At 30.6% G+C, this 27,226-nt stretch overlaps 2 protein-coding genes across 2 annotated transcripts; both read left to right on the forward strand.

The window, feature by feature from the left end:
• Window positions 1-6,293: 6,293 nt before the first annotated feature.
• Window positions 6,294-6,719, forward strand: HELRODRAFT_165090 (hypothetical protein; the record flags this gene model as incomplete). Its single annotated transcript, XM_009030979.1, has 1 exon — window positions 6,294-6,719. The coding sequence occupies one exon, from the start codon at window positions 6,294-6,296 to the stop codon at window positions 6,717-6,719; it is 426 nt and encodes a 141-aa protein (XP_009029227.1).
• A 2,499-nt stretch (window positions 6,720-9,218) lies between these two features.
• On the forward strand, window positions 9,219-12,008 carry HELRODRAFT_165091 (hypothetical protein; the record flags this gene model as incomplete). Its single annotated transcript, XM_009030980.1, has 4 exons — window positions 9,219-9,373; window positions 9,882-9,886; window positions 11,156-11,209; window positions 11,842-12,008. 4 exons carry the CDS (start codon window positions 9,219-9,221, stop codon window positions 12,006-12,008), a joined length of 381 nt encoding a protein of 126 aa, XP_009029228.1.
• Between the last annotated feature and the right edge of the window lie 15,218 nt (window positions 12,009-27,226).

Here is a 27,226-nt window from a genome sequence, read left to right on the forward strand (position 1 = left end):
GACTGGCTATTCTACGAATTTCAATTTTAGTTGAAAATTTTTTAGGTTAAAAATTTAAAAGATCTTAACTGTTCAAAAGATAAACACTAGCACATACTGAACCACAGGCAAGATGCGGGAATGCATATTTGTTAAGTAATGATGATTAGTATATAAATTGTTAAAAGATGTAGAAAGTTGCCATTTAATTCCTATTCTCCGAGAATGCTTGCTGTTTTGTTCTAATTGCTCGGAAATGACGACAATATATTACTTCTAAGTTCAATTAAAACCGTCCAAGAAGAAACAATGTTCAGTTTTACAGCTACACAACGGTACATTATTACTTCACTTGAAATTTTGCAAAATCTTTGCATTAAGATAAGCATGCAGCAAAATAAAACATTTAATTTAATAAGCTTAATTGTAAACTTCTTGAATTAAGGCAATTTTTGAATGTTTCATTTACGCAAAAATTCCGTTTGATATTTTACTGAAATAATCACAGCGATCAAAATAAAGTTCATTATTTTTCAATATTTAACTAATAAAGAATTAATAAAAATTTTCCAGTCAATTCGAAAGCAATTTTTAAAGTTTTATCAATTTACGGCTCTGCAGCTCCGAAATAGTGCTTACTATAGTGGGCGTTTTATAATTGTTTTGAATGACAACTTTAATTTGTTTTCTTCATATGAACATCTACTAACGATAATATTCCTCATTCCAAATACGAAAAAATGTCATAAAACTTTACTGTGAATAAAGCATAAATTACGGTTACTGTTAATAATGATCAAAATCGCATTCGTAACTTTAAACTTCTTAATGTTATTACTGCAATTGTTCCATACTAAGCAATTCGTTCGACCAATCTCACAGCTTTGTAAAATGTTGAGGAAACGAATGAGAATAAATTATGCGGCGCAGCGGTGAAAATGATTCTGTAATTTATCAAAACGCTCACGTTTTTTCATTGTCATATAGTTCAATGATACTGTCATCATCACTTTAAAAATTCTTAATCGTTAAAAAATGACATCGGCGTTTTCTACATTATTCATTTCGTAATCGCTCTGGAGGTCTTTTTTTGTCATCATCTATATTATTATTATTGTTATTATTATTAGTAGTATTATTATTATTAGTATTATTAATCTACTCATCATTCAAGCCGTTGAACGTCAGAGAGCAGAGAGAGAGAGAGAGAGAGAGAGAGAGAGAGAGAGAGAGAGAGAGAGAGAGAGAGAGAGAGAGAGAGAAAGTTAAAGTTAAATATAAACAATAATGTGTCAGCAACGAACGACATTAACGACATTCATTATTGTTATCAACATCAGCATCACCAACTGTATTAACCAAACATAAACATTATTGTCACCAATGTCATTGTCTTCGATATCAAAAAATCTTCGATCGTATCATATTCGGTTTGAACTTTCTTGACAATAAAATACAGTGAACGTTCACATCTTTTAATCATGAAAATAGCGGCATAATTGTCGTGCCAACCGCAATCATTATTTTCAGATTCATTCATTCCCCTCTTTATTATCATCATTTTTCTGTCACGGACCAGGGCATTTCCCATAAACAAGAGATTTATTTATGCTAATGATGTCATTATTTGTTGACATGTTTTTATTCAAGCTCCGCACATATTGTCTGAACAAAGAAATTGTTTTTGTAGGAAGTTTCGTCACATAATCATTAAAAAAATTTGATAAATGGTTAATTTAATGACTGATAAACATATGAAGATGTAAAAACTTACTCTAAAAATATTAAAAATAGTTTATTTACGGATTTAATCCACATCGTACAAACACATTCAGACTGAAAAACATAAAAAGATTTTTGGTTAACCTGAACGTTTAATGATAAAGTGTATATACTTTTCCATCGAAAACTTTTCATCTAAAATGGTTTGCATTAAAAGTATCCATTACCTTCGCAAAAATTGAAATTTATTTTTGAGACTGAAAACAGTATCTATTCTCACATAATACATTTCACCGTCCGTATATTTAACCACCAACATTTAGAAAAGCAAATGATTGTTTGAGCGTTCGTTAACCCTAAAAATATTGCAAATGGTCCAAAAAACAGAAAAAACTAACAAAATATAGCAGCTGGTAATAATAATAAAACTAACACACCGACAGAAACATAAACGTCAGAGGTTATAGGCTAACTCTGCTTTAAACGTTGCCAACTCGTATTGCTCGCCAATGCGCTAAAAACAATTAACTTCTTGGCTCTACAAGAATATATAAAAAGAAAAAAAAGATTTATTTGAAAGAAAAAACATCTTAAAAAACCTGTGTTTATTTTTGAATTCTTTTCCTGTTACTTCAACTTATAAAGCAAGTTTCTCATTTTAAAACAAAATTAAAAAAAACTACGATAAAGTTAAATTTTAGTTTATCAATTGTAATGCCAAAAAAAACTATTTTCAACTATTCAAAAATTTGTTCAAGAATTTTATAATTCTGCATCTCCACTTTGAATGTTATTGTTAGCCATTGCTAAAATTAAGTTGATATTTTTCATGTTTGTCAAATTTTGAGGTTTAAACACTGGATAACCAATTTCTAAATTTTTTCTACCAAATGATGTCAACAATAGCACCCAAAATAATACCTACAATAAAATTAACAATGGTCGTTTGTGGTTTTTTAGCTCAGTCGTTAAAAAAGCCACATCTCGCGTTGTTATTGTGGTATGACCGGGTTCGAATACCGTTTGAAAAACACTGTCGCAAGTGCAAACAAAATGTGTGTACGTCGTGTGGCGTGAATTTCGCATCTTTTCTAGCAAGAAAGTTTACGCTCCGAGAATCAACGAAACGCTGTTTAAATTTTGCAATACGATACTAATCGAAATTTAAACGGCTGATTGAGTTATTCCATTGAGTTTGTGACCATATTGAAAATTTATGCTACTTTCAAACTGAAAATAAATTGTGTAAATTTTATTGTTTAGAAAGCAAACCAGCCTTCTCAAATCGTGCACTTAGGCTTTGGGCGCCTCAGAACCAGCGGTACGTATGGCGCTTTACAAATGTTCACATTATTTACCATCATTAATAGCAACGATCTATTTCAAAATTGAAAATATTACAAAAATTGATATAATTTTGTCGTGACGTAACATGTCAAAACATATAACAAACGAAAATTGTCAATGATTTTGTATACCATGTCAAAGAAGAATGTTCCTGAATAAAAAATTTGAAGAATTTAATTTATAAAGTTTTCAATTCATTTATTTATTGTAAACTTCATTGTTGGCAATCAAAACATTTTTTAAAACTTTAGTGGAAAATTTTATAAAAATTTGTTTCATGATTGAAAATGCAAAAAAGACTTTGTTGTTACAGATTGGCTGATCAACGATTGATCCAGAAACAAAAAAATATTTGCTCTTGCGGCTGAACTTTGTCACTTTGGATTAACCTTCATTTTAGTGTTTTTGACATCAACTGTTCTAATAATTAGAAGTTTAAGCCAAACAAGCATTTTGACAAAACTACCATCAGTTAGAATATTCTTCTACGATTACATCTATATTTATTTCAAAAGAAATCTGAAAAAGTATATAATTAGAGGAAATGAAACAAAAATTAACTTATGTTAGCACACTTTATTTTTAAAAAATTTATAAAAATTAAACATAACGTAGTCTATTTTTTGAATAAATTTTTTGATAATAATAATAATATTATGACTATAATTATAATTAATAATGATAATAATAATAATGCAATTGTTTTGTAGGCTCAGCAACAACTCAATTCATTCAGCTCCAGTAATATAATTGTCGGCTTCAAAACAAACCCACTAGATAATTTTGATAATAAGACTTCACTCAAGCATAATGGTGAAAATATAGAAAAAGTAATGAATTTCAAATATTTTGGTTCTTATTCAGGAACAACAAAAAAAGACCTGGTTGCAAGAATCGCACTAGAATGGGTAGCCTTCGACAAACTAAGACCTAACCTGATTGCAACAAAATATGACGAAGAGTTCAGACTAAAGTTGACGTTTTCGGTCAAAAAATTTATAGAATCATTTTTGATGTCCAACAATCGGAGGTACACATGATGAACACAGGGCAACAAGAAATATCAAAGATGATAAGAAATCGACAACTCGAATTCATTGGTCACATCCTACAGATGCCGACTAATGAGCCCGCGAACATGTATGCTCTTTACAAATCTAAAATCTAAACATCAAACCGCGTTAATCACACCTGGACCAAATTTCAAAGGCTTCAACTTTAGTTAAAGAAGTCAAGTTGGATACTAAAGATATAATTGAGCTAGAAATAGATAAAGATGATTGAAAAAATCACATTTTCGCGCTGAACAAGCCCGCTTGATGATGATGATTTAGCGTAGTCACTTCGTAATGTTTGAATGCATAGTGAAATTAGTATCAGCCTGTGATTAGGCCTTTTGGAGTCTATGTTTAAAGTTATGTGCGTACGGTTGGAAATGTTAAGATCTGTGTTGAGTTAGAAGGGCTGAAAATTTATTTTTTGGTTTTATCATCTGTTGTCTAAATTATCTCATTTTTTAATTTAAGATAAGATTGTACAGAGGTTCAGACAACAACAGCAGCAACAATGACAAAAAACAACAACAAAAAAACAACAACAACAATAATAAAAATAGTTTTAATGATATCAAAAATCGTGTATTGAAATAATAATAAAAGTAACAACAATAACAATGATAATCTAGTTTTGAAATTAACTTCTAACTCATTATAAGCCAATCTCGAGGGCAGAAATAACTTGATTGCCTCTGTCGTCATTACTTCGGTTAAAATTTTATTGCATAGATATTATGTAGAAAGGGAAGAGCGATAATAAATGTTCTTCTATCGAACGGCGGACAACAGCCATAAAATAAAATGAACAAAAATAAAATATGTGAAGTGTAGTAAAATAAATCAGCCCAAAAATTGATACAAAAAGACAAAGTAATATTTAAAGTAAGACTATAAACGTTAATGAAAGGATAAAATTTGTCCTCAGAAAAACTAAAAAGCGATAAGATTATTTGCATTTTTTAAAGGTTAACATAAATTTTTATTTTGTCAATTATTTTGTTAGTTAATGCCAGGTATTTATTTGAAATCGGTATGACATATATCGCCTAACAAATATATATAAATTGTAGTAAAGACAAATTAATCCAAATGGTTCAAAAATAATTTCAAAAGGAATGCCGTACACATAATTTTTATAATAGTGAATAACAAGGGCTTCAAAAAGTTGAAAAGTGGACGCAGAAATTATAATTATAAAAGTTTTTTCTAACAAAAAACACACTGAAAAAGAGTATCAACCGTCTTTTAAATTACAATAATAAAAAGTACAAAAGAGAACGTGGCGGATGTAGAGACAATGTTGGCGTGAATACCAAAAAAGGCTGCCAGTCAAAATTTTTTAAATGTTGAAGGTCGATGGGGGGTTCAAATTTGTGCTAGTGTGACCCAAATAAGCCATTAGCCTGGTGACCTTTCTTGGTTATCAAGACAATTTTTTGTCTTTTTTATGCTTAAAACGGTGTTTATGAAAACTGAGTTAAGTTTTAAGTTTTAATAAAAATACTGCCGGCTCCCAAATCAGCCTTTGAATGAGAACATGAATGTTGCCAGAAGGAAAGTGATAATAATCATGATACCACCAATAATATCTTAGCAAAGGTGTGAAAAGGGGAGACATTGAGGCAAAAGCTTTTCATAATGAAAAGTTAATTAGTTAATTAAGTTTAAATAAATTTTTTTCACGAAGTATTGAGGTATGAACAACAAACGAACAGCGGATATAGATTTGTCCGAATCCATGTATCACGCACACGTATTCATGTAACAAGCGTTGATCTCTTTACATTCAAAAACAGCCACCGCAACATCAGCACCAACATCTTAACCCTCAATGGGTCTTTGGGGTGCAATCTGCACCCCAAGGCAATTTCCATGGTTACTACATTTTTATTAATTAAACTACAGCAATCAGGCTCTAGGAAATTGCTAATTTTTCTATCATTTCATGCTTTAAATTTTGAAAAAAAAATTTGCGCTGATTTTTAGCGAAATATTTTTATTGGGGGTGCATTTTGCACCCCTAATAAACCTTACTTAACATTTCAATATAATAACAAAAAAAATTATTATTGCTAAGAAATTTTGTTAATTTTAATAAAATAATATTTTAGTAACATTTGGCTATTAGTTGCACGTTTTTTGAATGTCAGTCATTTTGTTTTACTTGCATTTCATCTAACACGACGTGACATGGCTAGTTATTCAACAGCTGAAGCTCTTAGACTGATTACGCAGGAAGATACAGAAAGTGATGAAGGCAATGTTACAGAAAATGATGCCAGTAGTGAAGATGGAGATTATTTGCTAAGATTAGGTGCTGATTCTGATACTGAAGATCATGTGTCTGAGGAATCTGATGAATCGGAAGATGTCATTACATCTGATGAAGAGCCGGTAAATCAACCTTCTACAACAGTGACTAAAAGAGGTAAAGGTACAGCAAGTGAAAAAAGAGGAGGTAGAAGCAGATCATTTCGTGGACGGAACACGCACGGTACATCCGATTCAGCAAAACCAACAGCTGTAGGTCAGTCTGTTGTTAGTATTAATACAATTGTGGATCGAACGGGCAGACCAAACCACCTGCAATCCACCGACGGCAAGTTCAGGACATAATTCGGCAACAACCCAGCGTCACTTTTTCAATAAAAAAAGTGTTTCAATTGTATTCATCTCAAGAGATTCAGTCTGTCTGTTGTCATTAGAAAAACAAACCAAATGGAACTCTACTTATCCAGATAAACAGAAGCGCTGGAAAGAGTTTGACTGGACCGTTTTGTTTTTTAACATGCTTGACTTAGCTGCCATTGTTAGTTTTGTAATCTAGATGTGCAACAACACTGATTGGAATAAATCTTCTAAAGCTATATGTCGTCGCCAATTTATCATAAGTCTCGGGGAGTCTCTTGTTGAGCCACTAATTAGGAAACATTTGGACAATTTCGTTCGGCTCAGAAAGTCAATCATGGGTGCAATCCAACATCTAGAGTTGGACCTTGAAAAAAGAAGAATCAAGAGACCAACTAAAAAAAAGAGGACACAAGACGTTGTCCTCTGTGCCCGCGCGAGTGTGACAGGAAAACTCGTATGTTCTGCGATGTGTGTTCCAGGCCCGCTTGTCCGGCACATTCTACAAAACATTTCAAAAATACTTTGTGAAAGTTGTTCATAACAATCTTGTAAATTATTTAAAACTTAAATTTGAAAAAAGAACATCATTTGCATTTGATTTTTAACAATTTAAAATGACAATATAGTTACAGTTTTCCTTATATGAAGTTTGTGGGAGTTTCTCCTTACTAACATCTTTTTTAGTTGATCGTTTGAGAGAATATAATATGCATATTTTAGTTTTAAAACGTATTTTATCTTCATTAAAAAAAATTTGAGGTTGTTATAATTGTTTTACATACGAATATTGACTGGGGTTCAAATTGCATCCCAAGGTCCGGGAACGTAACCTTTTAGCAAGGACCCATTGAGGGTTAACCATTAAAATACCACGCCACTCCATATCAAATCAAATCAAATCAAATCTGCTTTTATTCAGCAAAGTGTAACACACACTCTAGGAGACCCGAAGCAAATGCTTGTGAGGTCACCCTAAAAATAAACAAAATTAAACAAGTTAAAATAAACAGGAATTAACTCACAATTAACAGAAATAAAAACAAACAGGAATAAACAAGTTAACTTAAATCAACAATCAACTCTGGAATGGAATATAAAACTGAAAAGATAAAAAAAAAATAAATAAATAAAACAGTATGCATAATAACAAAGGATAAACAACTATGCATAAATACACAATTTAAATCAAGTTAGTGTGAAATGATTAAGTAAGATTAGCTGATTAACTGATGAGCTGATTAACTGATATAATATCAAAAACAAGTTCAACCATCCTCATACGCAGAAACATTTTATTAAAACGCACTAAACCAACATCAGCATGGCGGCGCAATGGTGTAATGGTTAAGGTGCCTGGCATTGTTGATGCAGTGAGCGGGTTCGAATGTCGAGAGATCCGCGTTGGTTCACGTGTATTTACATACACAGTGTGTTTGATGAAATGACTTCTGAAGAATATCTATAATCTTTCTATTGCTCCAAAACCGCAGCCAAAATATAGGTACCATGCAATGACAACTGCTTCACTGGAAATTGTATATTAATGTAACTATAGAAAAATGCATACATGGTGAAAATATAATATATAAATTCATGCATGTACATTATACGAATTTCTAGCGTAGGATATTTTTAACCATATCAATTAGTAGAGAAGACAGTAAAATTAACAAAGTCACTAATAACAATAAATGTAAAATTACAGGAATAAAGGCCTGGGTTATACAAATTCTGTAAATAAACTACAACTAGTACTTGGTTATTCAATTTTTTTTATATAAACTGCAACAAGGGCTGAAGATGATTGAAAAATCGAAATAGGTCCTATACACTCGAGAATGAATTGGAAAACTGTATATTATTTCTAACTTAAATAAAATAAATAATGACGACAAGAATTTGGTTAGAAATACTGAGAAATGTAATAAAAAAACTATCCAACGCTAGAAATCCGGTAGATTTCATAAATCACATTTCTGGTAGTACACTTGATCTTAATGTTTCGTCCACTAATCTCCAGCCTAGTGAATGCAAGGTTTTTCCTAGTGGTTTGAACGCCGATCATAGTTTCATTAAAATTATTTTCTCGTTTACATATTCTGTTCCACAAATTAAAAAACATTAGGTTTGGTCATGAAACCGAATGGATGGTAAACTGCTGCTCATCTTGTCTCCCAATCATGTACCGGTGATCTGTTTACTGAGAGTGAGCCTGATGCTGTTTTTGATTTGTTCATCAAGAATTTGCAATTAAAAATCGATGTCGTAACACCGTTGCACTTTGTTGATTTTTACAGTACATATGTTGCTTCTGGTTTAACGACAAATGCAGGAATATGAAAAGGCTTTGTTGTAAGCTGGGAAGAATGTGTCAACACAGTACATCTTTGTACATATAACATCTTTATGTGTATATATATATATATACATCATTATAACATCTTTTTTAATCTTAATCTGTAATAAATTTTGAATAGTGAAGCAATGGAAATCACTAGAGAACTCGGGTTGTTGAAAATATTATTTGATTCGAAAGAGAAACAAGGCAGGCAGGTGCAGCACACCGTACACGCACAGGACTACGACGAATGCTTCCATACTCGATTGCATCGCTACAGCAACAAAACAACTCTTCAACGGTTGCAATAAAATCGCGCAAAACAAAACCAAAATTGATACCTTACGCAAATGCATTCACGAAAGAAAAAGGTCATCAATATAAATTCATAATTAAACAGCGTCAGAAATTTTCAACCAAAACGTTGAGCAAATGGATTTTGAACAACATTTCTGTTCGGAACCACATTTCTGATTATTTTTTTAGCAATAACATAAATAATAATTTTGAAACTTAAGTTTTTGGTAATTAAATGAATATATGATTTCAAATATTCTCAAATTCAGGTACGTAAACACATAATTTATCAATAAAAAAAAGGTTAAAAATAATCTTGCACAATCACAAAACAACATTTTGAAAGTTATTTAAAAATTATAATGTGGTATAATTAAGAAATTATCCAATAAAAATTAATAAAATATAAAAAAGTGAAATACGAAAAATGTTTTATTTAAACAAATTAGAGCATCAAAAATTTTTTTACAACAACTACATAATCTAATTTATTTCTCTAATAAATTCAACAGAGCAGGTAAATAAAAAATATACGCCTAAATAGAAAAAGGTTAGTCGCAACTAATGATAATAATTTAGCATCTTGGGTGGCGATTTGCGTGAGCGTTCATAGAGTCGTGCATTTTTTTAACTAACAAGCGTTCTTTATTTATTTGCCCGTCCAGGAAGTAGATTTGCGTCGGGGAGTAAAAATATTGGAAGCCAAACCAAATGAAATAAATTTTAAAATAAATTCTAAAGATTGTTTTTATTTGCTGATAAAGCTAGAAAAAATGTATTTTAACTTTGTATTTATTTACATATTTAGTTGTTTAAAATCAAATATTGTCTTTATTAACAGCTACGCTTTGAATAAAAACATTACAGTGCATTAAATAAATTACTCTTAATTACAAAACAAAATCCACTAAAATTGACCGTCAATGAATTTAAATTTTTGAACTTTTTTGTTCCAAAAAATGTTCGATACTGAAGAATTTGAGTTAATCTGCTAAATCAAATAAATTTATATTTATTAAATTATCTTTAACAACTAAACATTGGTCAAATTATTGAAAACAGAAATAAAATCTAGTTTTACTTTTATTGTATAAAACATCAGTTTTGTTCAGGCTGGTTCAACATTATTTATTTGCATTCATAGATACGCGTGCATGAGTGAATTTTTAATGAATTGTCTGCTAAAGTGTTGGGTATCTATCGCATATCTTGCTGGTTGAATACACATTTTAACTTATTTCATATAAATTTTCTATAGATTTATTTTATTTTTTACCAATATTTCAAAACTTTTACTTATGCATAATAACATAAACTTCCACAACTTTATTTTTTTCCAATGCGATCTATTCCATTTTATTACTGAACATCAAAATCTTCATCGACATTTCATTGGCATTCTAGGGAAAAAATTATACAAGTGCATAAAATAAAAATACTTGATGCAGATTAGAACTTTGATATTATACAAATGGTGTTACTGTTGTTAAAGAGCCAAGTAAAGTCGCCTTCTGTACAATAATGGACCAATGTATTTCACCTGCTTGATAACGAACTATCCTATTGTATTTTATGATTAGGGTCCACTATATCTTTGTAATAATAAACTATCTTACTCCATCTTCATGGTTATGGAGGGACCGTTATATCTTTAAAATGTTATGTTTATATTTTTGTTAACACTTAGCAAAAATAGAAGATGTATCAAGTTCGTTTTATTTTCATGATTTTCTGCTAAAATGAAATTAATTTATTTCAAATAAAAACGAAATAAACATTTTTTCAGGTTCTAAGAATATTTTATATGCTGAATTTTTATTGGCACAATTTTCATTGATATGTTAGTTATCTACTTCCCTCTCTTAATTATATGGCCATGGTTAGTTATATTTTTAGAACAAACGCCCCGGTTTACGATCGTCTTCTTCTTCTCGCTTTTTCTTAACTCGTGTTAAACACTCTTTTGCCAAATCTGCTTTTGCTTTTTCTGGTCCTTTTCTCTGGAACTCTCTACCTACTTCTCTAACTACTTCTCCATCACTTGCGAAGTTCAGAGCGGATCTCAAGACCCATCTGTTTTCAAAATTCATTGAGGAGCGCTGTTGAACATCGCGGAAATAGCGCTTTATAAGCTGATTGATTGATTGATTGAACAAGATGTGATTTCTAAAAAACATACTGCGTCAGTTCTTCAAAATTTACCTTAATTAGAAAAAAATCGTTATAATTATATTTTCGAGCAACTTGTGAAACAAGCTATTTTTAATTACTCCATTTTATTCAAAAAAAAGTGAGAGTCAGCCTAGCAATAAATGCTTATCTAGGGTTGACTCCCATCGTCACCAAATATTTGCTTATCTAAATATTTCGGCCGTAGTCAAATTTAAGTTATTCATCCCATAAACTATGACTACAAATAATTATATTAACTGAATTTCAATACATCTGACTAACTAAAATTGTACTTCCCAGTTGTCCTTGATTTGACGGGACAGTCTCAATATGAACTTGTGAAATTGTGCCACACTTCTGTGCAGCTGAGTGAAACCTCAACTTTCAAACAGCGCTTTTCAAAGAACCTCTTGAATAAATGCAATTTACGATCCACTGTGAAACGTGTTATTCGTTATTTGAAATGACGGAAGATAAAAGAATTTGGAAACAAAACAGTCAATAAAAGAGCATTAAATAAAGAAATGTTTTTTTTGCATATTTTAGTTTTAAAAATGTTTGCGTCCAACCAGCCACAATCATATATTATATAATGTTTCATTACAGTTTTTAATAACTCAATGGATTAAATCTGCTTATTAATTAATTTGTCATTCAATTCAAGCTAACGCAGTTCTTAGTAAAATTATACAAAAAAAAACTCCTGAGAATTTTAAACACAATATTTTTGTCTCTTGTCAAACTTATGAAAATTGTTGAGCTAATATACTAAGTGGTTGGAGACAATCCCAAGAAACTTATTTTTTTTCCTTTGCCGCGTAATCAACACGCGTTTTATTTTATTTTAAACAACCATTTTTAAAACGATCGTAACAACATATTCAATCACGTAACTGAATGTAAATTTTTCAACATGTTTATTAATTAAAATTTACTAATATAATAGAAATATATAAAAACAATTTTATAAAAAAAACAACGATTATAATATATTAGTTATTGGGATCGAAACGATTTTGTTATCTTTGATCTTTCGCATCTAAAAACGATTATCGAATATGAAAATATGTTTATATGTATTGTAAGAATTCAACCCAATTGTTCGTATTAATCAATTTATATATTTATTATATTTTCATACTGTAATTTAAAAATTGTTTTTTCGATTTTCTAAACTAAAATCTTCTAAAAATTGTTCAATTTATTAAAAAAAAAATTATCCAAGTTCATCATAAAAATTTAATAAAACTGTTGAATCTCGGCGGACGATCACAATACGGAACTGATGAGAATTACTAATCTACTAGTAAACAATGGTTACAAGACATCAACCATTGAAAGAACCATTCAACAAAGACTACAATATATTCAAAAACAACAATGACAACGACGCAATCCTATATTCCAAAAATCATATTTCAACGGCACATAAAATATACAAAGTTGTTTTCAAACAAATCATAAAAAGAAACGTTACACCAATCACACTAATAAAATAGAATTCAAGATATACGACAGTAATTGTAGGACATCAAAATTGGTCCTAAAAAACAACGGCATTTTTTCCAACATTTATATATATATATATATTTGTGTGTTTGTATGTGTGTGTATATCATGAATATATGTTATAAAGTCATACAATACAATATTTGGAAACCAATCTATCGTTATTTATTGACGAAACAAACTACTTACCTGGTGCCACACAAAAATATTGAAAACATAAGGAAAATTTTGCTCGCTTGATTTGCTTACATCATTTAGTTATAATTTATGTGATAAGTGGTATAATTGCTTATTTAACGAACTATCAAAAGAGAAAGAAATTTAACCTTAAAAATAAAAATTTAAGCGGCATAAATCGGGCCAGGTGTTTCTAAAGTGACATTTTGTTTTTGTATGAAAAAAGTGCTGACTCTAGGACCATCAGCTGTATTGCACATGCACACGTCATGCCTCGGTCATTGTCTTTCGAATTCATGCAGTCCAATCGATTTAATGGAAATACAGTTAAATTGGTTATTACGATGTTACTTAACATTTGTGATGTTTTTATTTTGAAACAATTTCTTTCCTTCGAACTGGTAAAACATTATTATTTTTTCTAATTTTATTCAAAATTCTGTTTTCATTTTCCATTCAAATCATGACTTTTTTCATTAAAATGCAATCCATAATCCTTGCCGCCTTCATGTGTTATCTCAATCAACTTCTGCATGCCATCTGCACTCAATGCTAACAGTACATCAATACCATTGTCAAGTCTGAGATTCCTATACAAAACTCGAAACAGGGAATTATAATTAAAGACAAAAACTGACATAAAATAGAGATGAAAAGAGACATGTTTAAATATAATCAGATAGAAAACGGTTTGGAACGTGGTTACCGACAAATTTTGTTTTGAGGTTTACAATAAGTGTATATCTTTAGAATGCAACTATTAGATAATTTATTTTTTTTAAACTAATAATTTTAGCTGATTTTCGAAAATTCTTTAATCAAATAAAACATATAAATAAACGCCAAAAATTCATTTTTCAACTTTTATGGATAAGAAACTTTAGTTTTTATTATGTTGAAATTCATTAAAAACCTTTTTAAAACTTTGTTTACATAATCGCTAAAAACAAAATATGGAAAGTTAAAACTTTTCCAACAATTAAATAACAACATTTGCCTCATTCCGATTTCATTGGAGAAGGCATAAAGTAAAAACAAAGTAATGAATTATTGATTGACATTCGATTTTACGCGGGCTATATATAAATGAATAAATAAATAAAATGTGGCGTACACTCCCATACATACATGCATGCATGCGTTACATACATACATTACATAGATACATAGATACATAGATACATACATACATACATACATACATACATACATACATACATACATACATACATACATACATACATACATACATACATACATACATACATACATACATACATACATACATACATACATACATACATACATACATACATACATACATACATACATACATACATACATACATACATACATACATACATACATACATACATACATACATACATACATACATACATACATACATACATACATACATACATACATACATACATACATACATACATACATACATACATACATACATACATACATACATACATACATACATACATACATACATACATACATACATACATACATACATACATACATACATACATACATACATACATACATTCCACAAATATTACCGGTTGGTTCTTGGCAGCAGCTGTCGAAGGTCAACATTTCATCGATCAGTGTCGGCAATGACATCATTGAATTTTCCACATCTGTCCGTAGTCTTGGAGTTATTATTGACTCAAACTTAAAGATGGATTTACATATTAATAATTTAGTGAGGGTCTGCTCCAACCAACTCCGTTTATTACGCAATGTCAAAAAATCACTAAACACGTCTTTTCTTCAAAGCTTGGTTTCCTCTTTCGTCTTTTCCAGACTAGACTACTGCAATGGCCTTTTTTATGGTGTCACCAAAAGGTCTTTTTCAAAGCTTCAGTCAATACAGAATCGTGCGGCCAAGCTAGTTTTGGGTGGTTCGTGGTTCGATCATGTTACGCCTATTTTGAACAGGTTGCACTGGTTGAGGGTTGAAAAACGTGTTTCCTTCAAGTTGGCAGTTTTGATGTTTAAATGTGTCAATAATACAGCACCTCCCTACCTCATCGATAGATTGGAATCATACAAATCTCATTTTTCAAAATATTCCTTCCGATCAACCGAGCGCAATTTATTTTTTATCCCGACCACAAAGTTGGTGACGGGTTCCCGCAACTTTGCGGTTCCTGGTCCGATTGTTTGGAATGGTTTACCTCCATACTTACGTGACCCTAACCTATCATATTTACAATTTCGAAGTCAACTTAAAACTTATTTATTTGCACAATGAATGTCCGTCTTATTTGTCTATGATTTAGTAGCGCTTTTGAGATTCAACAATAAAAAAGCGCTGTATATAAATTTCCGTAATAATAATAATAATATAATAATAATAATAATACATACATACATACATACGTACATTCGATGCTGGAGGCAGTCAAACGGCTCCGTCCCCAAATTTACAACTACTGCCATTCCGCATATGGTCGAATCTCTTCTATTGGTTATAACACCTGGGTGATGGAATCGTCCGAAGGGGTACAACAGGGTGACCCTTTGGGGCCGATGTTCAATAACAAAAAAAAAACATATCTGATTACGTCGGCATTAAATTAACAACCATGAAAAAATTGAAGCAAGAGACTTTCGACTTTCTTTGGAAACCAACAAATAGTTACAAAAAGTTTATTTACGATGATACAGAAAAATTTACAAGACGCTTCCAGTATGATTGGTTACAAAAGTTTAAATGGCTTGCTTATTGAGAAAACGTAAAGGCGTTTACTGTTCAACGTGTGTAATATTTTTAACAGAAAAAATGGTTGTTGGTAAAGGTAAACATGAAACAATTGGAACTTTTATTAATGAACCATACACAAATTTGAAAAAGGCTTTGGAGAGTTTAAGACATTATGAATGAACAGTGTATCATCAAAATGCTGTTTTAGCAGAAAGTAATATTGAAACCATTGCTTCTAATATAATAAATAGTATTGATAAACAAATAGATACACAAAAAAAGAAAAAAGCAAAAGATAATAGAGAGAGACTTAAACCTATAATAAAATCTATAAGTTTTTGTGGTCAGCAAGGCCCTGCATTAAGAGGCAATAATGATAGAGGACGGATAAATTTAATAACTCTAATGGAAAATGATGGTAACTTTCGAAGCTTGTTAAGATTTAAAGCCAATGGAGGAGATGTAGTTTAACAAAGTCATTTACAACAATCTGCAAAAAACGCTTTATATACCAGTTCTGAAATACAAAATGAAATAATAAATTCATTTGGTTATAGATTATCTCATACAGAAAAAAATTATCAAAAGAATTCAGCAAAAACTATTTTTTCAGTTTTGGCTGATAAAACAACTGATATTTCACAAATTGAACAATTTTCCCTGTATATAAGATATGTGAGTAATGATGACAATGGTATACCAATTTTAAGAGAAGATTTTTTATCATTTGTTCCAGTTTATGATGTTTCTGGCCAAGGTTTTGCAACGGTAATTGTTGATAAGCTTAGAGAATTTAGTCTTCAAATGGAACATTTAAGAGGACAGGGATATGATGGAGGATCTCACCTTTGCTTAACTGATACTTCTAAAATTCAAGAAATTCGGAACACTATGGGAATTATTGCAAAACTGTGTTAAACCCAAAGAGCTCAAAAATATTGGAAGATAAAATAAAAGAATTAGATCCTTCAATAAAAAACAAACGAATCAAACAAATATGTAAAACTTGATGGTGTGATTCTTTGTAAAGAAATTTTTGTACTTATGGTGGCCTCTTCAGAAAAAATTAATGAAACATTTAATGATCAATCTCAAAAGATTAATTTTTTGCTAAATACAATAGGTAAATGTAATTTTATTATAGCAGTTTGTTTTAAGTAAATTTCTTGGACTTACCTACAATTTGTCAAAGTTATTGCAGACTGTAAATCTGGATATCGTAACTGCAATGCAGGTGGTAAAGGATGTAACTCAAGTACTTCTTAACTGCAGAAAAAGTGGAAATGAAGAATTAACAACTATATAACTCGCCATATTTAAAAATGTACGTGTGGCTGAATTGTTTACTGCTATGTTAATATTAAAATTGCCTATTATATATATTTTCTATTTATTCGGTTGTATGATGTTATGGAAAAATTCAACTAATGATTGAAAAAAATTATTCAAATTTGTATTAGGTGGTTTGTAAATATTTATAAAATAGTAGATTTTGTTATTTAACTTGGTTATAATGCCTGACCTCTCGAAAGATTCAGGTGTATATAAGTTATTATTAATGTTTGAGTACGTGATATTGCTATCTATTAAAAAACCTGTTCAACCTCCTTTTTTACCAACTCTATTGTTACATAAAAAATTGAGATTTGGAAACCTAGCGTGCATGGAGTTGTTCAATTCATTATCTTGCAACTATGCCTCGGTCAGAGCTATGAGGTTTGGTTGTACAAGTAAACTATATATTAGTTGAGATCTGGTGTCTAAGTGTGCGTTAAAGCTACGGCAGTTTATGTGTATAACATTGAATAATTGTACATTGGCTGTGCGATTGGTTAAATTATTAAATTCATAAGTAATATAATATTCAGAAACTGATTTTGATTAGAAAAATTAACATTTAAATCAATATCTATGTCAATAAAGTTATTTATAACCTTATCATCAAGAGATGAAGTTTCCAAAATATTATGTTCATTCACGCTTGGTCCTTCAATTACACCACCATCAAATACAGAATGTTTATTATTGACAATTTTCAAAAATATGTTATATTCCAAGTTCACATTACTTACAGAACAATCAACATCAACTGCATTCACGTCAAGATATTCATCAGCATCATTCACAACATTATCAACTTCTTCCATTAAGTCAACCACATCTACAACGAATCTATCCACACCATCATTCCTGGCAACATTATTCTTATCAACACTATTTACAATGTCCACAAAACCTCCATGATCGACTGAAACTGTAAGTAAACGTTACCGGGCAAATCCATATTGACAACATCCACAAATTTATCCTCTACTTGGTCAGTAAAACTAATTTGCAATAAATTATCCATCATTGTTCGTTTTTGTCTTGGTATTTTCTGGTTTTTTGAATTTCCACTCACGCTTGGTTATATGTTGAGGCAGGATATCAGGGTCTCTCATCTTCTCCACGTCCAAATTATCAATACAGACCCTAAATATAATTGATGCTCTCTCATCTCTGTGTTCCTCTTCATTTTGTTTGATGTCGTCACTGCTGTTCTTTGTTGTTGAACCTTTCGTTTTTTTTATTGCTACCTTAAAGACGGGGAAACAAGAGATGACGTTAATGCCGTTAGATTTCAAATAATCAACTAAGTCATTTCTATGGCAGCTGCTGACGTTGCTAAGACAGAATATAGATTTTTAATAAATGTTTGTCTGTTTTAAGCTTGCATTTTCAATAATTTTTTTATCGATAATTTTTGATTCTGGTTTATTTTGTTGATCGTAGTTTGAAGCTGTTGAGTGGCTCCTGACTCCCATCTCCCATGTAGCTACTGCTCGAACGGTGTTTTTTTCCATAGGAAACGGTTCTCCCAAGTTGTCAGTGGATGCTTCACAGACGTCACTCCACAAGACCTTACTCGGCTGAACAACTTTTGTTTTTTCATTCATTTGTTTACGTTCAATAATATTATTATCGTCATTCAATTCAACTTTTTGCTTTAATAATTCTATATTAACCTTGTTCGTTTCAATTGTTTCAACTACTCTAATAATTTGCACATGTTGTTTATTAAACGAATCTACAATTTTGCTTTAATTTTTTCAAAATTTAAAGTTATAAAATTTTCAAATCTCTGGATTTTTTTATATTAACACTGACGAAAATTGGACAGCTATCCCAGAGTTTGTTATCCTTCTGAAATTTTATATTCGAGATGCATTCCAGCATTTTATCCGGCTTCAAGTTTTCACGAGGTTGAAATTGTTCCATTTTTTCAATTTTATGCATATTTATTTCATTCTTTAACAACTTTATTGCCGACGTTATGTCCTCATGGTTATAGAACTGACCAACTGAGATGTAACCTAATGTGAAGTGAAGTTAAGCAGCACTCTGACTTTCAAAATTTTTACTTTATGCATATTAAAAGCATGATTGAATAACAAAAAATAACGCTCAATCTTTTAGACTTGGTTGGTTGATAAATTGATTGACTGACCAATTGATAGATCGACTGATTGCTTGAAAAAGAATAATGAGTGAAAGACTTGAATAAATTGCCAGCTGACCAAATGTTTGATAGATTGATGAAATTATTGGTTATTTAGGATAGTGATTTATTCATATCGTCGGTTGTAGTCTGCCAACAACTTCTTTGATTGATTGGCAAGATTTGCTCGCTAAAATTATAACATGCAGGAGTATGTTATAATTTTTGCGAGCAATGAACACGTCAGTCATTTTTCCACATGTGCAAAAATTTCTATCTTTGAGAAAGGTATTTTAATAAAAAAAAATAAACATGTGAATTACTGTCATCACATAATTTTCAACGTTTCTACTTTTTTCTATGTTAATTAATTATTGGATGAAGGATTGTAAATGTTGAAATTAAAAATAATTTTGAACTTGCTTGCTGGTTTTAATGTTCGCTGAATTTTTCGAAAACATTTATACTAATTTTTGTATCTTCATTTTCCAATTTTATTTTGTAGTATTATTTGGTTATTTAGTTTAATTATTTAAAGGCTGGCATGCGAAAGGAAGAGAGGGTGCAAGGATGGCCGTTGTTAAACTGCTGAAATATATAAGATGAAAAAATAATTATAGACTGAAATGTCTGTAATTATTACATCGTACAAATGAAATAAATTAAAATAGGACATAAAAAATGAACTGTTAAAACATAAAAATAAAGTTTAATGTTTTAAAAATTATTAAGCTGGCTACATTTGATGATTATAATTTTGATAAACAGGTTTTCACAAATTTTCTCTCCTTTGCTGCTAATTGAATCTCTGAGTAACAAAAATTGTACATCTGCACTTCAAGACGCATTCACACTTGTATAATTTAACTTTAGTCGAAATTTGTTAAAGTTTAACAAAAAATAATTAAACGTTAAAATTTTATGAACAAATGTTTTGCTGTTAACCTCAGGTTTACTAAAACCGAAATAATGTCGTCCACTTAGCTGAATGTCTGGTGCAAACACGTCTCCTGATTTTGTATAAAAACAAATTATACAACTAATAGGAAACAGCAGTGGCGGAACAAAAAAATGTTTGTGAGAGGAGCTTAGGTTTACTAAAATAAATATTGAATTTTTTTCATATCCCATATTTTTCAGTCACTTCCCATTAAAAGCAGTGTCTTTGGAAAATTTTGTAGTAATTACATATCTGTGGCGACTGAAACGGCTATCAGTCAAATTTTAAACAGAGATTTTTCTAATTATCCAAGAATGATAAGTTTATTTTCAAATGGAGATAAAAAAAACAAGATCATGCCTTTTAAAGTTATACGTCAACTACTGTAGCATATATGATGCACTATGTTTAAAATAATGATTTTATTGAATTTATTTACAATGTAAGTCCCTAAAAGTATTTAGCTATCTGGTATATCTGGTAAAAATAGATTCAGAGTAAATTTTAGATCATATCACATTTTTAAATATTTGCATAATCTATCAACAAAATAAGAGCAGATTAAATGCTTAAAATGTATTTTGGATATATCGGTCAACTACAATGCAACAATTATTTTATAATTTAAAAACATTATGCAAACTATATTGCGTCCAAAGAAATCGCGTCCAATGAATGGTTTCTTTTATTACACATTTTACGTTGAAATCATTTTGGAAACATTGAAATAAACACAAAATGCTGTTCGTTGAAGACGTCAAACGTGAGTATTTAACAACTCCCTGCCAAATTTTTTTCAAGGGCGTATGATTACAAACTTAATAAAATTAATCAGAAACATTATCTTTGGACTAGAGGTCTACATGGAAAATTTCCCGCAAATTTTCCCGCAAATACCCTCGGGAAAACTGCGGGTTGGGAACAGAAGTTGGAGGGAAACTCGCGGGGCGGGAATGAAAAGCGAGTGAAAACGCGGGGCGGATATTTTTCGTGCGGGAAGTACCGGGGGACGGGAAAAATTTTAGAGGGAAAACCGCAGTTGACTTGACTTTGATGGCGAAGTTCCAAAAATGTTGAAAATTAATGAAAAACTTCATAGCTTGAACAGCAACGCAATTGAAAAAGTTAGATTATTATTACTAAATTAAAGCTAAGCAAGCTCACAGATGCATATGCATTACGCAAAATAATATCTAAATCTTCAACGTTGGCCAAAGTTGTCATCAGTAGCTGCTCAGCTTCTGAGTATTCCAGCAACAAGTACATCCTCAGAAAGATGTTTCTCCATCGCTGGAAGAACACTGAAAGATAGGCGCTCAAGACTTTCACCAGAATCTGTTGATCAGCAGCTTTTTCTCAACAGTCAAGGAGTGGTATAAAATTTACAAACAATTTACTGAAACCCTAACTGTTATTAACCAGTATGTTTGTTTGTTTTTATAATAAAAATAGTACATGGAATGTACTACATAATACTCTGACTAATAATACTTTATTGTTTTTGTTAATAATGATATAATTATTGAGAGAATGAGTGCGGGAAAATGAGGATTTATGAAGAGACTGGGTGCGGGTGAGGGAAGACATGTGAGAGAATGAGTGCGGGTGAGGGAAAACTTGTGAGGGGATGGGTGCGGGTGAGGGAAGATTTGTGAGGAAATGGGTGCGGCTGAGGGAAGACTTGTGAGGGGATGGGTGCGGCTGAGGTAAAATTCATTTTAAGGAGGGGCAGGTGAGGGAACAGCAATGTGTTCCCGCGTAGACCTCAACTTTGGATTACTAATATTTTGGTGAAAATTTTCATTTTTTTCAATAAAAATGTAAGTATGAAATTTCATTACATTTAATCGGACCTATATCATTTTGCTTGATTGTTCATAAGCATGTCTTCGTAATTAATTGTAGTATTGCTCTGCTTGAATGGTTGATGCTCGACATTTTGCATCACGGAAACGATATTTCCGTCGTAATATTTTCCAATTTTATCCATAGGCAACAACAATTAGAGGTTTTATTTGAAAATTTGTTTGCAAACGTACTTTTCATGACCAGCACAAATATTTTCATGATATATTGCGTCTGGCATGCAACAAGCCAATGAGTTGCGAAAATGAGAGTTTATAAAGTTCGATAATGTTGAATGAATTTTTTAATTTCTTAAAGTTAATGTGCAGCACCGGTACAACTTTATGTTAAATTATTATTTTTGGGGTTTCATATAAAAGTCATGAGTGGTTCTCGAAAGTCGGAACGTCACAAAAAAAGAGGATAGGCAGCGATAAACTGGCTGTTTTTTAATGTTAACAGACTGGAATGGAAAGGAAATACCGATGATCACGTGAGTAATTTTCTGCGTGCATGTTTCTTGATGCAACTAAATGTTTATTTGTCAATTTTGCAGTGTTAAAAAAGTTTCTAAAGAAGTGAAGCTTCGTGATTGATGAACGGATGTCATTTAAATTAGAAATAAGAAACACAAGTTTTTAATAAGTTTTTATTTTTAAAATGAAAAATTATTTATATTATCATTTTAGCTAAATAACTTAAAAAGCATGGATATGCTAAAAAATCACTTTACAAATCAGTCTATCTATAGAAGAAAAAATTGAAAACATAATGTAAACCCTGGCGATTCTAAACCAAAATAAAAGAGGTGTAATGATAGAAAACAGCAGGAAAATAATCTTAATGCGAAAACACAAAACAACGATAATAGAGGAAATTGCACGGGATGTCTCATTTGTTTCATGCTTACACATTTTTTAATCCCTCCAGGCCTGCTGTAGTGAAGATTGACAACTTTTTAATGCTACCAGTTGTTTGTTCTCGACTTAATATTTTCAAATCGTGCGTACATCTCAGCATATTTTTGTTTAGTTAATATTTGATGAAGAAAATAAACTTCTCATCAAACTTTTCATTGTTTGAAATGTTCTGATTGATTATGTTCAGTATGATGAATAAATAAACAAAGGCCACAACAAATTGAAAAATCACAAACATTTTGAAAAATAAATAAAAAATTAATGGTTTCGAAAACCCACCATAAATGACAATTATGCGAAGGTTTATTTCTAAATGATCTGGAAACAACAGAAAAATAACTGAAGTTATTGCAATAATATAATCTCTTTAAGTTTAAACTATTCGGCAGATAGATGGTGAACCTAAAAGAAACAACAAGAACACAGCTAGATGATAAAATCCTCAATTAAGATGATTATGACTTGGTGGCAGCACATCAACAACGGATGCAGCACATTGGCGTGAGCCTTATAAAGTTGCAGTCTTTCAAATAAATTTCCGAAGACTGGTTTTTATTTCCCATGACGCCACAGTATAACTGCAGTGGGCTGCACGTTAGCGCATTATTCAATGAAATCCATTCTTCTGGAGACTTCGTTTCGATGTTTATTTCAAGTAACTAGCGTGATTAAAGTTTATATTTCAAGTAAATAATGTGATTGAGATGTTTATTTCAAGTAAATAACGCCATTACGGTGTATATTCCAAGAAAATAATTTGATTAAGTTGAAGATTTCAAGTAAATAATTTTGCGTTAGAACCAGCGAGCAGAATGATTATGAATATGATGTTTAGATCAAATAAATAACGTGAATAACATAATTGAGAATGTTGTACAACAAATATTTCAATCAATTCTTCAGCAAATATGGTAACTTATGATAACTTCCACATTACGCCAAAGAGCGCTGAAGAATCACAACTGCATAGCAAGAAAGCGTCGGAGCAACACATTTCTAACAACAAATTAATATATTAATTCAGATTATCAAAAACTTTGAATTTTACAGACGTGTGAAGGTTACATAAATCACGATCTAGCACATGATGGCAAGCAGAGGTCGTCACACAGGTCGGCACAAAGGTTAAGTCGTTGCTTAACACACCTCACTCACAGCTGCATTAAGAGTTCATGAATGAGAGACTGACCAGTTTCAAGGGATGCTTTTATTGCCAATTGTTATAAAGCGAGTAAGTCGGTATTAACATTACACTCTATTACAATAGTTATTAATACGACAACCTTCGGTTCTGGCTAGGTCATTTATTTTAGGTTTTAAAGCGTTGGATAAATCAGCAATGTAACGGGTGCGAAAAAATTTGAGGTGGGTGGTGATTTTCAAAATTTTAAAATTGAGGAACTATTTTTGCTAATTTTCGTTTACTTTTCTTCACCCCACTATACTTCACACAGAAAACTTCAATATTTTTTCCTTCTTCAATTTGAATTTGGCCGCAACAAAATTATTAATAAATTTTTATTTAATTTTACTTTTTTCTAATATTGCAGAATTTCTTATTTAATTAATTTATTAAAAAAAACAAATTTTTTAATGTTCATTTTATTATCACTATTATTATTTTAATAACTTTAAATTAAAATATGATAAAATATTATGTATTTAGATATATTATTTTAACTTGCATTGTTTAATATTACTTAAATATATTTATTTCTATGGGAACATTCTTTTATTTACCGAAAAACAAAATCTAAATGGAATCCATCGAAAATTATTAATTGTATATTTATTGAAGTGTAAATAAATAAAATATAAAATATAATGTACGATCCTCTCATGCTCTTTGATCAACAAGTGCTTGAGAGTAAAAAATATATTTAAAATCGGTTAAGTAGTGTTTCTGTCACAATATATGCTATATGACGAGCTAATTACCGCGTTAATCAATTTTTCATTAAAAGATTTCGGCCATAAAATTTTAAACAAAGTTAGATTAAAATTGTTATAAAAACCCACAGGTGATATTTAAAATGAGTGCGAACAGTTATTGTAGACTGAATTTAAGTTCAATTTCAAGTTTATATATTTCTGACGTTTGTATTCAGGTGAGGAAGCTAGGTTGGCTTCGTGGCAAATTGTGAGCTCTAAAATTTCGATTTTGTTTTTTTGGAGAATGGCAATGTCCGGCCGTAACTAGTCGAACAACTGTGACATTGGAATAATAACAACAACAATAATAGTAATAATAATAACAACAGTAATAATAATAATAATAGTAAGAACATTAAAAAATAATTTTTGATTTGATCATTCTATGGAATGTCAAATGAGCTGGTCGCTTCAACACATTTCATTCAAAATGGAAAGTCTGGTTGTTATCAACAGTAAGGATGATGAACATGAACAATTCAGTCCAGTTTTAGGTGGTCTTCACTGGCTGACATTATACAAAAGAATGATAAAATTGTAAGTAATTCTGCATGAGACGATGGAACGCACAAAATAAAAAAAGAACTGCGACAAAGTTGCTGACGGGCAGAAATATAACAATGCATACACAAGAATGATTGTTCATCACGCGATACAATAATCAACTCTTCAACAAAACATTGCACACCGAGAAATTTTTGCTTTTATATATCGATGTCATTATCGCCGGCCACAGATATATTTTAATGACAATCATTTTTTTTACCATTTCATCTAGTCATAAAAATAAAAAATTTATAAAAAATATTTAAAATCAAAACAAAAATTAAGAATATTGGGAAAAGTTATAAAAAACCAAGCGTTGAATATAAAACTAATGATAACTTGGAAAAATAGTTCATAATACTGTTTTATATTTGAAATGAAAGGGATTTCAAATGCTGAATTTATAGTTATAACAAGAGCAATCGTATATTTTTTTGACTGTTGTTTAGATTTAACATTAATAAATATATTCAAGTATTTCAATCATCAGAGCGAATGTGATTAATGAAGTTAACAATTTAGGGCATACAAAAACAAAACGAGTAAATTTCTAACTGCAAAATTTTCGTATAAAACGAACAGCGACGAAGTTGATTGCTTACTTGCTATTTAGTAGTAAAAATATTATTAAAAGACTTTTTGGAAAAAATTCAAATTTAAGCTAATATACAATATATTTACGAAAATTTAATTTGAAAAAAAAATAACGATTTAAAATACTATTAAATGTTTTGCGGCTTGTATTTTATAAATAATCATTAAATTTCTTATTTACTATTTTGCGCATTTGATCACAAGAAAAGGTAAATAATGATTTTAGACGAGAATGTGTTCTCGTTGGCAGTCTCAAACGTTCATTTCGTATGAAGCTCAGATCAAATGAACTCTTACTAACTCGATCAAGTAAGAAAAAATCAGATCTTCATAGAACGATAGTAACAATAGTTATCGCCAGCCAAAATTTATTTGAAATAGAATTTTCTAAATGATGAAGTTTATAATGAGAAAAAATGTATGTGCTGTCATGATAAGCGGTGAAAATTTTGTTAGAATCGAAATTTAAATAACACAAAATGATGATGCATGTCATGATTTAAGTAGGTTACTCAGCCCACGAACCCACCAGCCACCTAATTCCCGAGGGACGATTCAACTGACTCGCGCAGAATATTTTAACGATCGCAACCAGAAGTTACTCTGCAAAGTTGCCTGCAAATGCAATAAAATTAAATAACTTCACGCAGTTCCCTGTGAGTAGAAATTTTTAATCGTGACGTTTTTCATTTTGTAGAAATCACCGTTATTGTTAACATTTAGAATTCATTGTGAGTGTTAACATTCATCGATTGATCATTTAATAGGAGATGTCACATTGGTCAAAAATTCATAGAATGAGTGTTTACCATTGCGTCTTTTCTGCAATTACAAGTTCTCATTGGAATGATTATGATGTTGTGCGTGAAGGTGTATTTTGAAGGAAGATCTGTGGTGTTCAGAAGAATAAGAAACATGGAAGAAATTTCACGCCTGATAGAATGTGACATTTCTACGGAAACTTTCTATAATAACTTTGAAAGACTGTTAATAATTTTTATAATATGACTTTGTGATCT

This window comes from Helobdella robusta (genome assembly GCF_000326865.2).
Source record: "Helobdella robusta unplaced genomic scaffold HELROscaffold_7, whole genome shotgun sequence".
Lineage (NCBI taxonomy): Eukaryota > Metazoa > Annelida > Clitellata > Rhynchobdellida > Glossiphoniidae > Helobdella > Helobdella robusta.